This window comes from Drosophila takahashii, chromosome 3R, assembly GCF_030179915.1.
Source record: "Drosophila takahashii strain IR98-3 E-12201 chromosome 3R, DtakHiC1v2, whole genome shotgun sequence".
Taxonomy (NCBI): domain Eukaryota; kingdom Metazoa; phylum Arthropoda; class Insecta; order Diptera; family Drosophilidae; genus Drosophila; species Drosophila takahashii.
In genome coordinates this window covers 12422861-12438928 of record NC_091681.1, presented here as the reverse complement: position 1 = coordinate 12438928, position 16068 = coordinate 12422861, and the positions used below count along the sequence as shown (strand labels likewise).

General features: G+C 38.4%; 2 protein-coding genes across 8 annotated transcripts in view; one reads left to right on the top strand and one right to left on the bottom strand.

Moving 5' to 3' along the window:
• Positions 1 to 8: 8 nt before the first annotated feature.
• Positions 9 to 2103, bottom strand: ArgRS-m (arginyl-tRNA synthetase, mitochondrial). Its single transcript, XM_070216088.1, has 5 exons — positions 2078 to 2103; positions 1932 to 1983; positions 710 to 1874; positions 283 to 649; positions 9 to 162 (listed from the first exon to the last, which is right to left on the bottom strand). The coding sequence occupies exons 2-5, from the start codon at positions 1962 to 1964 to the stop codon at positions 9 to 11; spliced, it is 1719 nt and encodes a 572-aa protein (XP_070072189.1). The 5' UTR covers positions 1965 to 1983; positions 2078 to 2103.
• A 2277-nt stretch (positions 2104 to 4380) lies between these two features.
• The window catches only part of LOC108061332 (protein ENL), a 36848-nt gene continuing 25160 nt past the window's right edge, over positions 4381 to 16068 (top strand). For 2 of the 7 annotated variants that reach the window (XM_044392522.2, XM_044392520.2), the window contains exons 1-2: positions 4425 to 4492; positions 4768 to 5121. In XM_044392522.2, coding sequence (XP_044248457.1) covers positions 5065 to 5121 — 57 coding nt within the window. In that variant the 5' untranslated portion in view covers positions 4425 to 4492; positions 4768 to 5064. Of the gene's footprint in view, positions 4493 to 4767; positions 5122 to 16068 lie in introns of all 7 variants that reach the window. The other 5 variants (XM_044392517.2, XM_044392514.2, XM_070217861.1 and 2 more) reach the window with 4 other exon arrangements.

The window sequence follows — 16068 nt, the reverse complement described above, 5'->3', positions numbered from 1 at the left end:
ATATGAGTCTACATTTGGTCGAGTGGACGCAGCCCCAGGAGCTTCATTCCCTTTTGCAGTGTTTTCTTGGCAGCATGGAAGAGAAGCAGGCGCTGGGACTGTTTTTTCAGGCAGCTCTCTTGTTTTACAGGCAATCGTTTTAACGCTCGACTGGTGGCATTGCTGGAAGGTAAAGAAACTTAGTATTAGTATTATGTTATAGATCTTTGAACTAAAAATATTCTAACTTTTTATCACTAGGGTTGACTTAAAAAACTTTTATTCTGATCCCATTTGACTTACCATAATCCGAAGAGATAGTTTACTAGCACACAGGCCTCCAGTTGCTCCTTCGATTGCCAAATGCTTTGATCGAAGCGAGCAAGTTCGTAGAGCAGGTCTAAGGCATCCGCTGGCTCCTGTGCGAAATGCTGCCAGTCGGGCTTGATGTCGTCCAGATTCACTTCCCTGAAGTTATCAAGTAAACTGTGCAGCCGGCAGTGTGTGTACTGGAGCTTGATCCCCGTATCCCCATTTACTTGAAGCGCCTGCTGCCAGCTGAACTCGTGATCTCGTTGCCTACGCTGCTTAAGGACATTGACCAGGACAGCAGAGACGCCCAGGATATCACATACATGTTCGTCATTTAGGGAGTGGTTCTCTTTGGTGGCTAGAAAATAAAACGCGGTGTTAGAATTAATGGGTTTCGGTAGGTATTCCATCCACCTACTTGCACTGAAGTTTCGTTTCTCTCGCATTATATCTCGCGCTTCATCCAGAACATCCTTCAAAAAGATTGCCTTTCCCTGGCGAGTGCTCATCCCATGAATGCGGCCGAATTTAACATGCTGCAGCTGATCCAGATTCAGGCGATCTTCGACAGCCACCGCCGTTTTAAAGAGGGCATTAAAATGATCCGCTTGGCCATTGTCCACCACATAAAGCAAGCGTGAGAACTGGAATCTGGAGAGTCTCTCGAGCAAGGCAGCGATGTCCCTGGCCAAGTACAAAGTGGAGCCATCGCTCTTGATCACTGGAATGCGTCTGCCATCCACCACGACAATCTCACGACCATCTAGCTCTGGTTGCAAGAGGCCAGCACTGCGCAGTTTGTCCAGAACATCCTGAATTTGCTGCTGGGAGTACTGGGATTCCCATTCGTAGCTATCGAAACGAACGCCCAATCGGTTGTAGACCTTGGATAGATCGTCTATTGTGTACTTTCTATACTGCTGCCATTGCGCGGCCATAGTTTCATCGGTGCCTGCTTCCAAGGCGGCGAAGAGTTCCCTTGCTCGCTGGGCGATCTTTGGATTTTCTTCAGCTTCCTTGTTGGCAGCCACATAGGATTTGTAGAGCGTTTCTATTGGCGCTGCCTGCATCTCCGCGTCTGAAACTTTCGTCAGTTGGACACCCAGTGCCAGTAGGCCGAATTGCGTGCCCCAGTCTCCAAGGTAATTTAGGCGGGTGGTGCGATAACCGAGATGCTGGTGCAAGTTGGCCAGGACATTGCCGATAATCGTGGAGCGCAAGTGGCCCACGTGGAAGGGCTTAGCTATGTTTGGCGAGCTATACTCCACCACTATGTGCTCCGCAGAGGAAGGCGAAGGCTGTAGAGTATTCTCTTTGGCCTGGAGGAGCTGCTCCACAAAGGCCTGGGGCTGCAGCTGGAACTCGATCTTGGCTGAACTGCGTCCAGCACTGGGCACTATCCGGACTTTCTCTACGTAGGTTTCATCGAATTGGTGCCGACTGACAACGTCCAGTAGCTCCCTTTCCTGTTGCGCAACCGCAGATGGCAGAATCCACTCCAGAGTCGGTTGCCGGCCATTCTGGAGGAGCTGTTTCTTGACGGGCACCTCCAGGGCATGGCACACGTTCTTCAGCTGGGGCAGCTGTAAGATTTGAGTTCAGGTAAGGCTGAAAATGTCTATTTCAATTAATATTGTCACCTGCTCACAAATTGCTCGTCGTATCCGAATCATCGAACAAGCTAAGCTATTTCTGCAATTATTTTCTAAGTGTGACTACTCTATTACATTAAAGCTTGTATTTAAAATTATAATAAATATTTTATAACAAATATTTAACTATTTACTTAAGCGACAAGGTGATTAAACGTAATTAATAAAAAGGTAAACAAACAATTGTGTGACCGTCCATCAACCGGTGGAACATACCACCGCAAAATATATACCAAAAATGAAAAAATTACATTTTTTGTAAAACATTTGGGGGATTCCCTGACTATTAAATTGTCGAATTTTTGCCTTTACGGCCTTTACAGGCTAACAGCACTCTGTAACACGTTCAGATAAATTAAAGGAGTCGAGAAAACAGATTTGCTTTTACGAAGTTTATCTGGTCGTTAAGTTTTTCGGATAGATAGCTATCAGGGACTTCGACAGGGACTCGAGAAACCGGCCATAAGTCGGCATTACGAGGACATTCTTGTAGTCCTATGTTAATAAGAAAAATTGATCCTCACCGAAAATAATTGAAAGACAATTTTTATACGGCCCTGTTCTAGTTTTCACTTCCGAAAGTTTCACACGGATTCGTATTTCCCAGACCTGTTCCAAGACTCACTTCCGAAAGAAGTACACGGAATTGAATTTCCCTCTGTTGTTACTCTGTTAACTTCCGAAAAATTCACACGGAAACTTTCCGCCAAGCATATGACAGGCGGATTTAAATTCGGCAGTATAAAAATTAATTCTTTAAATATACTTCGCGATAGCTTTATAAGTCAATAATATTTTTATGCTATTCCTTGATGTTTTATGTTCCTAATTGCATCATCGGAATCGAAATTATTTGCATATATGACTTATTAATAATTATTTTGTGGTTGCACCTTAAAACCCGGTTAATGCAAATCCGCCGCCCTTATTCTAAATTCCGCTCGGATTTGGTAAAAATAGCTTAGAGTTGTCACGGTATGGATATAAGTTAGAATTTCCTTGGGACTTATTCTAAACTTATCCGATAAGGTTAATGGTTCTTTTATAAGAAAGATAATTTATCCTAATTAACGAAATAAGTGTTTTGGCTCGGAATACCACATTTTTTCATGTGAAATTTGAACGGGGACATTTGATAGGGACTTTGTTTTTCGACTTTGGCATCTCTGTATGCTCTTGCAGTTTGCAATACTATTTGCTATACTACACACTGATTTTTAATACTATTCTGTCGGGAGCCTTTCAAAACTGCGCAGGGACCAATGGGAAATTTTATAAAATGTCCCTAGCAAGAAAGGGAAATTTAGTTCTGATAAAGGGAAATCCGATAATGTTAACAAATTCACTTCCGAGTGAAAACTGGAACAGGCCTGATAGATTTTTACATTTTATATCAACTCTAGAAGCTTCTTCTTTTTGTATAGAAATGTTCGTTTCGTTGGCTTTTTGATTGAAGTGAGTACTAGGCCTAAATTGGGAATAGTTCATGTTATTGAGCTTAGTTCCGACTGGGATCCAAAACAAATTTTAGAACATGTCAATCTTTCCTAAATATCTCCGTTACAAATTTTAATAAATTGGTATGATTGATAAATAGTTGATCCTGGCGATGTTGTTAACAATAATAACTGCGACGAATACAGCATTTTTTCTTCTTTCAGGTCCTTTTGCTCGGAATTCTTTTCGTAAATATTTTTGAATATTACGAGTCAAAGTAAACCGTGTTAATTAAAGGTAAATTTTCTAACACAGTAATCGAAGTTAAAGAGTGTAGCACCCTGTGAATTACGCTTTTATATTTATTTATTTTTACAAAAATCTTAACGGAATGAAAATATTTTGTAGCTTACTTTCAGGGATGAGAAGTTACGTCTTAAGTAACAGCAAGTTTTCAAATATTCCTAAAAAATGTTTCTAGAATAGCGGTATATTCGCAAACCAGCTGTTATGGTCTACAGTGACGTCACAAGTTAACCGTTTGCAATGCGCATGTCAGCGTTGCCAGGTTTTCAAAAGGCAAATCAAACCGAATTAAATATGCAGTAAATTATAGCCGTCTCACCCTTAAAAGTTCCTTCATATTTAATTATTTCTTCTGCTTAATTGGTAATGCACTTCCTCGCGCACTCCTACGCCCATGCAAACATATGTTTAGTGTGGCTTCCATTCGCGATTCCACTTCCAAAGCTCTCTCCCCCAAAACTTCCAGGCCCTGCGTCAACTCCAACGCCGTCGCTTTGGCTTCTGTCGGTGGATTATTTTCTGAGACCTTTCAGTTCAGGTTCAGTCGTGTTCGTAACGTCGTCGAGTTGAAATCGAAATCGAAAGAGCCAGGGCAGATCCATATTGATATACAAGCAGCAGCAGCAGCGGCAGAGAAGAAAGCAGAGAGCAATCGGTTCAATCTTAAAAAGTGTGTTTCCCTGTGTTTCACCTGAAGTTTCTTGGCTTTGTTACCTTACCGAAGATTCGCTCCAGTGACCACGACCACAGATAAATAAACGGCTGAAAGAAATACGAAATTGCAGCCAGCACGAAGCGGCTAAAAAGTATTGCATACCTCGGGGCTGTCATGAAAAATAGATATCGATTTGCCAGGGCATAAAAATAAGAATCTGAACGCGGCTCTCGCACAAGTTTCCCGTTTTTAATGTCCAATAAAATTGTTTGCCCGATATAATCGAGGTATTATTGGCTAATTACGCTGACATTCAGGGGGGTCATAAAAATGTCGCGTGTGTGTATGTGTGCATGAGATCATCATTTGGACAAGGCGCCTGCTGGTATGCAATACTTTTTCTCACGCCTCGATTTCTCCCCGCAGCGGAAGTCTAATCCAATTTGGCCTATGACAATACAAACGCACTTTCTTCGCTACGCATTATCCAGGTGCGTGTGCGTATAGAGAGTGAGCGAGAGAGACCGAGGACGAGCAAGCGAGCGAGCGAGAGGTGAAATATCTAAATTTAAAGGCAAGCCGCGTGTGTGTGTGACCCATGAAAAGTTGTTAAATTTAAGCAACGCCATTCGCCGAATATCGAAAATAAATAAACCCCTACGTGCGCGTGTTTAATTTGTATTTTTGGCACCTTGGTTTGGCAAACAGCAAAAGCATTTCCCTATGATTGGCTCATTCTGGAATCTGTGCAGAGCGTGCCCATCAATGCCGGTAGACAAGGTGAGTAACTTTTTTTTGAAAAAGGACTAAACCTAGGATCTCAATTCGAAATCTTACAGAATACTAAATACTTTTCGAGAACTTAAGTTTGTAAAATTAATAAGAAACATTTTTAAAGGTATTAAATGTATTAACAACAGGTAACCATTATAATATGAATTGCACCATAAAAAGCACAAGAAACTGTATTTTCTACAAGGAGTCGGAGTCCTTTACGTATTCGCTGGCTGTTTTCCGGGGATTTCGCTCCTTTAGCCTCTTAGCCCAGTTTGCATTTCGTTTATAGCGTCCAAATCGTTTGATTTATGTACGACAGTTGTCTGAATCCGCGTGTGGGTATGAGAGAGTGTGAGAGTTGTGTGTAGGACACATAATAGATTTTTATTGCATACTTGCAGGCGACAAGTGAAAGGGGGCTGCAGTCGAAAATGGGGTGACTTGTCCTGAGTTATGACTCGCTCGGAAGAATTGTGGGATTAGGGTGAATTTTTAATATTGAGGGATTTCTTACATGCCATTTGCGGTATTAAATTCGAGGGTTAAATCGGTCACAAGGGACCAAAAACAGAAATTTAGCATGAAAAATGAGCTGAATAATTCCCCAAATCATAATTAAAACTTTAATTAATTTGATCAAGTAACATTTACTTTTGTGACCGAAGTTTAAATTTATACTTTTCAATATACACTTGCAATAATACCAATAAATAAAGAAATATATAAATTATTCCTTTTAATTTATCTATACAATAAGAAAAAAAAAAACGATAAATCCAGATTAAAGTAACTATTTTGATTTGCCTTGGGACCATAGACTCTGTCATCCTTTGAACTCTTCCACTTAACTGATTTCCCCTCGGCCACATCTTCCCACCAGCTTTCATAATGTTGATCAATATCACCTTACGTCGGCAATCCTTGGAGTGCCGTCACAACTCGTTTGTCCAGAGGCATGCAATATTTCTGTGCTTACTTTCAGACAAAATAGAGCGAATATATATGGAGTCCCAAAGTAAATAACTGAAATTCGCTGGCAGCGAATAAATTAACTTGCATTACTCTCGACACCAGTCGCGTCAGCGTAAAGTAAGTAACAGCCAAAAAAAAAATAAATAAAAAGAAACATGGAACCGAGGCAAGAAAAATGGGCAAAAAAGGCCCAGAAAATCAATAGCATATGGCTGTGGCTTGTTTGGGCCCACAGCTGTGGCCGGCCGGGGTGCCACATCGCACCCGGATTCGGACCCGGACCCGGACACGGACACGGACTCCTCCGGAGACTTACGAACGAAGAGCCCGCTCTCCAGCCTTCCAGCGCTGCCTTTCCAGTGGCTCTGCAAAACAGCTGATTCATCAACTTGCCATGAGAATATGTAAGATTGTGGATTGTAGAAAAAAAGAATCACACAATAAGTATTCCGCAGAGTACAGTAGACGTTCCCAAACACAAAATGCAACAAAATATATATATTTATAAAACAAATTTTCTAGGTTCCCCTACAAACTTTTTTAAAAGCTGAAGAAAAGTTTTAATCAGTCTTTTTTACAAAAAAAAAAAGTTCTGATTGCATTTATGTATGCTTTTAAATTTAATAACTAAATCTTGCGAGATGTAAACCAGTTAACTATTAGGGTCGGGTCCTCCTGTTAAATTTAAAGTGGTCTTTAGACTTAGAAACGTATGGAAATTAAAAGCCTAAAGCGTGTAAGCAGATAAATAAAGGATGGGTTTTGGTAATCTTCAGTAAGCTGTTTCGGGCTCCTATCCAGAGAATACTGTAGAATGAATAGAGTTACACATTTCACATTGCGCACAAAGTGTAGGGTACAACCTTCCATCATTTCAAGAACCCGCGCATGTGCAGTTGAGAGAGAAATGGAGAGAGATTCGGAGAAAGCGGGAGCGGAGAGGTAGAAAAAGCAAGTGAAGAGAGAGCACCTTATAGCCGGCTTTTATACGGAGTTTTTGTTGTTGGTTCCCGCTGCTTGTTCAGCCATATGACGTTCGAGGCAAAATTGTCTTGCGGTATTACATCAGCGCAGGGCAGTCAAACTTTTATGGCAACACCTTACCCCACCCGCATCCATTTCCACCCACTTGCCGCCCCTTTCCCCCTCACCCACCCACCTACCCAACAGCAACAACAAGTGCCGGCTAAGTGTCGCCAGTCGGTCGACGGTTGCATGCCACACGCTTATCGATTCAGCTCGCATATGGCTACCGCCATGCTTAATTCTTAGTCACTCCCCGGATCGATTCGCCGATTTCTTGCAGTCAGCTGGGCGTCGCCCCATGATGCACCGAAAGAAAAGGGGAATTTTTCTTGAAATAATAGTTATCAAAAATAAGAAAACTATAGCAACAAGATAGTTGGGAAAATGTATTAATAAAATTCTGGTACAAATAGTTAAAATATCCCAATTTTAAATATAAGTACGATAGCGATTGTATTCTGAAATTTGAAAAATAATAATTTTGTGACAAATTGGAAAGCAACCATCAACCTTTAATTCAAAGATGAAAATTTCAAATACATTTTTACTTTGATATCTTGGGCCAAGTTTAATTTTAGTCACTTTTAAGGATCATAATTACATTTACGAAGAAATAACGCAGCAAATATTTTCCGTGCAAAATCACTCAACTTATGTCGAGTTATCTCCCACTGACACTCGCAGTTATATCCGCACTATTGTTTCCCTCCGTCTATAACCACTCGCAACATCTTCCGTTGGATTGTATGAAAGGCGAAGCGGTTGCCTTTGTTGCTCATGTTATCTTCTGGATGCAGGAAGCTACCAAAGTCGGCCACTGCCACCCACAACTTAGTTTCTGCCTTCCAGTCAAACCCAATTTTTATTTCTGGATTAAAGTATGCAGAAATCTTCTTGGCTAAGGATTGTTTCGAGACGTATATTTATGGATTAATTGTATTATGGAAAAATAAGAATTTGCCTTAAATATTAAAACGTTTATTGCTTTATCTTTAATACAACTAAATTTTCAAACAATTGGTTACTGCTAACACTATTGGGAAACGGGTTTTAAAAAAAAGTAATACAAATCTAAAGGATCTTAATACAGAGAAAATTATCCAAAATTTTAAATGCAAAATAAGGGGTGAAAAATTTTAAAAAGTAAAACGCTTTATATCAATTTTATTTTACTTTGCATTTTTAAAACGTTTTCATTTTTATTTTTAAAACGTTTTTACATGAAAACGGCACCTAAAACGTTGTATAGTTTTCTCTGTGAATGCAACTTATTTTCAGCAAGGGTATTGGTTTATATATCCTTAGAGAATATTTATATAATTGAAAGCTGGAAACTTCTATTGTGCAGCAAGGGGGTGAGAATTCCCCAAGAAAACTCCTCCCGGAAAACCCTTCTTATTGCATCTAACGAGGGCAATTTGCACTTTTCAGCCACTGTCTTCCCACAACAATCGCCTCAATTGCCAGAACCGAAAATGGGGGAAACCAAAGGAAAACTCAATTCACTCGGGGGAAAGGGTGCCCAGAGAATATGAAGTTTTTGTTTTGTCTTTTTGGCGATTGTTGAAACCCGATGTGAAATCTCCATGGATTTGGTGGAAGAGTGGTAGTTGGGTGAAAAGTTTTCTAATTACTTGGGGTCAACTGTTCGTAGGCGGTTAGTGTGAAATCAAAAATGTAAAACACACTTCTGTGAAAAAAACTTTTTTCCAGCTAATATCAAATTTGACTGGAAAACATTTCTGAATTGTACTGACGTACACAGAAAACTTTAAATAACCTGACTGACTGGGTAAATGTTTGAGGGACCAGAAGAGAGAAGAGCACATGTCGCACGAGAGGTTTTCCCTTTTTCAGCATTTTTTTCGCTTTTCCGGACTTTTGTTGTTTTAACAATTGCATTTTCTGGCAGTCAGTCATTTGGTTATTTGCATATTTTCAACACAAATCAGTGAATCGCATGCGGAGCGCATATAAAATTTTTACATTTCTGAGAATTTTTTATTATTTCCGCTGTTCGCTGCGGTTTACTTTATGAGGGAAAATATTTTTATGGTTCTTTAATATTTGCGATGGTCTTGAAATGTTTGTTTTTAATTGAATCGATCAATATCGGAAAAGTTTCGCAATCGAAAAAGCACTGTTTCATTGCATGAGATATAGATAACAATAGAAACGTTTAAAGAGTTTATAAAAGAGTTAAAGAGTTTTAAAAAATGATCAGAACAATTCAAGATATCAATAATCAAAAAGAACACATTGATCCATCACTTTGCACCTGAATATTCCTAGCAACTTTATTATAGCCTTGATTGTTTGACTTGTATGTGCTGGTTCGTTTAGCGTGTTAATCAGCAACAACTTTTAATATTGATTTTCCTATTCGACAGCCATTAAAAATTGTACACGAATGTCGAACGAGCACGAAATGTCTATCAAGTCGTGCTCATCAATGTCAGGCGATTAGAACTTGTATGGAACCGAACTTTTTCCATTAAAGCAGAAGCTTTAGATGCCCCGTAAAAGCGGCGGATAATGCAGCTATGAGGACGTCGGTTAAAAGCCAATTATAAGCTATTTGCTGATGATTTCCGTCTTATCTCATTTGACGCAGGAAGGAACCGAAAAATGCTAAGAAAAAAATGTAATTTCATTAGTTTTAATTAATTTGCGAAAAGGCAACGTTAACCGAATGATTGGTCCATACGGCAACGCCCCATCCTTGGCACATTACGTCAACTTTGCCTTCAGTACTTTCACCTTTCAGTCCTTTCGTCCATCTAACCATCCAACCATCCATCCATCAGCATCCTGAGTGAGCCGGGGCCGTGCCATCACATCGCCTAACGTATTTCAATTTCAATTTTCTGCCTTTGAACTAATGCAATTATAATAATTTCCCTTCGCAAGTGAATGGATTACAGGGCCGGGCTAACGGCCTGCCAGGTGCCAGGTGCCACATGCCATATGCCATATGCTATATATATATGGGGCGGCCCAGCTTGTCGTCGCTGCACTGACGCAGTCTTCAAGCCCCCTTTCAACCCAACCCCCTGACCCCATCTTCATGTTGGCTCTTGGCTGGCGACCAAGTTGCAAGGGGCTGTTGATGCTGACAGTGCTGATAGTAATTTTATTGGACGGTTTTGGGGCTGGAGTAGTGGGGGAATCTTAAAGGAGCTCTAAAGGTTCGTAAAGATCACACTTTTCGTTTAACAGCCGAATGTAGACATAAACCATTAATTATACTATAATGTAGCTTTATTTAGATAAATAACTTTGAGCATAGTATACAAAACATTATTTCCAACTGCTGCCATTGACATTTAAAAGAAATCCATCATCTGTTGCAGTTCGGGTTCAATATAAACATTATATATTAAGTTTAATCAATCTTGATTTATTTAAATAAATAATATTTTTATCAGTTGGATACTTAATTAAGTTTTTAATCCAAATTAAACACAGTTTGCCTCGAATAAAATATTAAATAATCAAATTAAAGAAGAGCAGATACTCAACGGTCACCAAAAAAAAAAAAAAAAATGCGCACAGTGCCGTAAATTATAACGATGATTATATTCAGATTTTTCTCCTCTGAAAAAATTTTCTATTCCATAATCTAGCTTTCAGGCTCTTAGGCTCCTTTGCTGCACTTCCACTTTTTCCGCAGCGAACGCAGAGCACAGAAAAAATTCTTCACTTGCATAAAAAGTTAAATGTTCCACGCTTTCAGCTTCTAGTGCTGCCTCTTGCTGCGCTTTTGTTTTTTAACTTGGCCAACACAAACAAACCCTAAATGTGTGTAGAAGTGTGTGTGTGTAAATCCCATTATATAAACGATACGAGAACTGGTGTGCGTATGCATTTTTTATGCGTTTGGCCGGCGGGATGGGGAAAAACTTTTGCTTAACAATACAAAAGCGTAAAATATTTAAGTGGCCATGAAGGGGATGCGAAATGAGGGGGCAGGACGTGTCCTACCCCTCATCTGACCTTATTTGCTTATAAGTAATGTGTTAGCTTAAGCTTTTGGCAAGCGGAAGAGAAGTCGCTGCCAATTGGCCGGGAATAAATGCATATATAAATACATAAAATTCCTAAAATATCAGAGTGATGTCAGCCGAATAATTCGGTTGTATTTTGGAATTTTTAAGACATTTCAACACACAAAAATGAGGCCCTATATTAAAAAAACATAAGCTTAACTTTACTGAGTTGGACAAATTTTCTTCAAGGATAAACTTAGCCGTCTCTTTGTCATTCGCTGGCTGGCTATCATTTCATATTATTTGCCATATTATTGTTCAGCCTTGCAGTGGCAATGGCAATTTGATATGCAGCTAGAATAGAAATAGAACAGCAACATGGAGAAGACAAAAAAAGAGCACACAATGGACAATTATTTGCACAGCCAAGAGATATGCGTTCGCACAAACATCAGCACATATCCATTCCGATACAGATGTGCATTTTGTATGCTGCAGTGCAATTTTGTGCTGCATTGTCCTAATGGCATTCAACCAACGTTCAGAATTTTCAATTGCCGGCATTGAGGGATTTAGCCAACTTCGCTCGACGACAAGCCAAGTTCAGGCCGGGTAAGTGGTCCCTGCAAAGTTTCGCTGATTGCGCAATGTGCCAGACATGTCTGTCGAAAACATGCTTTTGTTTCAGCCAACATAGTTTAGAGTCTGGACTGAAACATGGCAATACGAAAGCAAACAAAATATGTTTCCAAACTAAATGTGATAAAAAATACAATACATAAAATGTATTGGATAAAATGCCCAACCCTTGACTTATTTTCCAACTCAAAATAAGTAATAATGGCAAACATCTATTCCGATTTTACAGTTTTACTCATCTTAACTGGTAAATAAACTTTTGGAAATATTTTAAAATTTCTCAGATAATAAAAATCATTCTCAGACATTGCAAAATATATGATTGGTCAACTAGTCGTATAAGCAATTTATGAAATATTGAAGGTACGGACTTATTTTATTTAAGTAATAATGACAAACATCTATTCCGATTACACAGTGTTAATTTTTATAATAATCTTAACTGGTAAATAAACTTTTGGAATTTTTGGAAATATTTTAGAATTTCTCAGATAAAACAAGAAAGGAAGCTAACTTCGGCCAGCCGAAGCTTACATACCCTTGCAGATTATTCCTATTAATTTACAAATCGCAAAAATGTTAAATTTCCTATTATTTTATATTAATTTTTCGATCGTTTCTATGGCAGCTATATGATATAGTAGTTCGATCTTTTTAAAATTAAAATCGAAATTCGGAAATATTTAAAAATAGTCATATCCCAGAGTAGAAGAGAATGTAATAAAAATCAACAAAGATATAATTTGTTTTCCTATTAATTCCCATTTAATTTTTCGACCGTTCCTATGGCAGCTATATGATATAGTGATCCGATTTTTAAAATATTCAATTAAAAATTCAGAAATATATAAAAAAAACAATATTCCCAAGAGTAGAAAGTAATACTTAAAAAAACCCCTAAGCTAGAATTTTTTAAAGTTTTTTTTCCGATCGTTCCTATGGGAGCTATAAGATATAGTTGTCCGATCCGGTCGGTTCCGACATATATACTACCTGCCATAGAAAGAAGACTTTTGGGAAAGTTTCATCCCGATAGCTCAAAAACTGAGAGACTAGTTTGCGTAGAAACAGACAGACGGACAGACGGACAGACGGACGGACAGACGGACAGACGGACAGAAGGACAGAAGGACAGAAGGACAGAAGGACAGAAGGACAGACGGACAGACGGACATGGCTAGATCGACTCGTCTTGTGATGCTGATCAAGAATATATATACTTTATGGGGTCGGAAACGTCTCCTTCACTGCGTTGCAAACTTCTGACTGAAATCATAATACCCTCTGCAAGGGTATAAAAATCATTCTCAGGCATTAAAAATTGCAAAATATATGCTCGCTCATCTGGTCGTATACGAAACTTAGGAAATATTGAAGGTACGGATACAAAATATTTCTCTATTCCTATACTGGAAAATTAGTTTATCAAAATAGTTTTATTGCCACAGAGTTTAATTTCTGAAAATATATAGAAATGTGCTTAAAATGTCTTAAAATGCCTTAAAATGTGCCTTCTATAACCCCTACACAGAATTCCTTACTGCTAAATAAACGCTTCCGATTGCCTTTTTCCTGGCTAGACAGACTTACCACACCAAAGCAAATAATTTCAGCAGTGCGTAAAATAAAGTAGATGAGAGCATAAAGTTCAAATTTATACAGAGCTGTTAAAACTTTTCAGTTTAAATAAATGTTAAAAAGAAAATTGTGTAATTTAACCTTCAGGCTTCGCCGACGACTTCATTGACGTAATGAGTGATGTAACTTATAGTTTGCCCGGACTCAAACTACTGTTGTCTTAACCATTAATCAAATTAACTTATCCCATAGTCACAAATGAGGACGAGTTCAGGAACTGGGAAAGGCATTAAACTGTCACAACCAGAGTGAAAAAAAGAAAAGAATTTACAAGTTCCACAAAGTTTTCTCGCTTCTTTGCATTTTAGTCACATTTTTGTTTGTTTATGATTCTTTAGTGAAAACTTCGTGTTTGGAGAAACAAAGGCTGTGAATAATCTAAATGCGCTGATAACTGCTAAAGTTTTTTGGCATAATGACTTGACTGTGTTTCGTGAAAGGCGGAAATGCGGTAACACGACTATTCGAAGGATGCTGAAGTGTGTTTACGAAGAAGTTGACGTCACATTTGTTTGTGGCATTTTAATTTTGTTTTTCGCTTGTTTCTCTTTTTTTCCGTTTCTTTTCCTTTCATGACTGACGTAAGTTCGGTGTACTTATATAAGGGGAAATTTTCATTCGGAATGCATTTTGATTGCAGCCTGAAGGAGCTGCAAATTGCCAGCAGATTCTGCGGCTAGATAGAGAGACGCCAAAGGAAGTAAAGCCGGTAGCAAAATAAAGTGTCTGGGATGAAAAACAACGACGTTTTTATGCTCTTAATTTACCTTTAAAGTAATGTAATTTATAATACATTGATATATTGTTTTAAATTTAAGCAGAAAGAAACAAGTGTGAAGGATATAGGCATGTAGCTCGTATATTAGATACCCGTTACTCAGGTAATAAAGTGCGTGGGAGATTGTGATCTGCATGCAGAAAAACGACTGCTTGAATTCCATTTTTGACTCATCACTTTTTAACGAATGGTCAGATTTAATAAATTTCTTCTACATTTCGAATGACATAAATAAACACAACAAAATTGATCCGGATCAAGAATATTATATACTACTTCCATCTTCGGGTTACATACTTTTACACGAATACAATATTCTCTTTTACTCTACGCGTAACGGTTATAAAAATTTCTATAACAAGGTAGGTTAAATTCGTTAATCATGATTATAATAAACGGAATATAAAAATCCTGATTTATTAAAACATAGAACATATGAGAAGCTTGTCCTATCTTTTGACTATTTCTTAATTTATTAAGTTTTATTCAGCTGAATATATTTGCTATACAATATTTTCGAGGGATTTAAGATGATTAATAATCCCATTTCAGGGTATTGGAGCACCTCAAACTGAGCGCGTGCCATCGATGCGAAAGTCGCGTTGTCGACAGCGTCGTTATTCACATGAGTGCACTAAGCACAGTATTTCACACAGATACGCACCCACACAGGCACAGGGAGATTCGTTCACCCGCACACTGACAAAAAGCACTCGTGCGGTAATCGCTGAACAAGGAAAACAAAAGCAAAAAACCGTTCGAGGCACGCACAAGCGGCGGAAAATAGTTTTTCCTTCATTTTCCTTCTCTTCTTAAAGAGCTCAAAAGCGGTATCGAATTTCGTTTTAATTGTTCAACATTGAATAACGCTTAGCAGCAGATGCATATTCGTGTATGGAAATGCAGATGCAGACACAGATACGAGTATCATTCTTGTCGGCTCAGACATTTGAAGTTTGGCTCGAGGACAGAGGACAGACAGGAAAATGCAATTAAATATGCCCAACGTTTGTGTGTTTTTGTTTTCCCGCCCCCCTCCGGCGCACTATGGGGCATTTGACCACTTTTGTTGGCCGAAATTAATAACTCGGTCATTTAAAAAGATATTGACTTGAAACTTTACCAGTCGCCATTTCTTATCCCTCCGCATATTATATATGATAATCATCCGGATCGGAAAACTATATCATATAGCTGCCATAGAAACGATCAAATTAACTTTGCTGTTTTTGGAGATAAATGCACATAACTTTAGAAATAGCAGTTATGTAAGTTTTTAAAACAATATTAACAGTTTTGTACAAATCGGACGACTATATCCTAAAGTTCTCAAAAAAAGTGGCAAAGGAAAGAATTTACTTTACATTTGTACGACTTTTTGTTCAAGTTGTAGCGGAACTTTCGTTTTAAAGCCGCTAAAGTCCACTTAAGTTAGTCAATTACAAAGCTAAGTATTTCTACTATATTTTGATAATAATTTAAAGTCACGAAAGTCCTTACTTCCTTAGCCACCAGTGCAAACGATAGGAGTTTGTGAAATTTGAGGTTATGGTCTAAAAAATTAAATTACAGAAAAAGTGGCAATAAGTGGCGATTCTGACCATATACATTTTAACAACAATTAAATAATCTACAAATCCCAATAGGTTCCAGAAGTGGACTCCGCTGGACTCACTTTGTTGCTCCATTTGAAAATTAGTTTTCTTACAAAAATGTACTTGTTAGACCACTCCCTTTAACACTCATTTGTAAGAAAAAACCGTCTAATTTTTGTCGTCGAACCACACAAATACTTAGTACATAGCATAATCCTTTAAATCCAATCCAAAAAGTTTACTTAGATTGCTTAAAAACTCAAATTTAAAGCACTTTATAACTGCAAGCAAAAAGTCGAAATACAACAGCTCG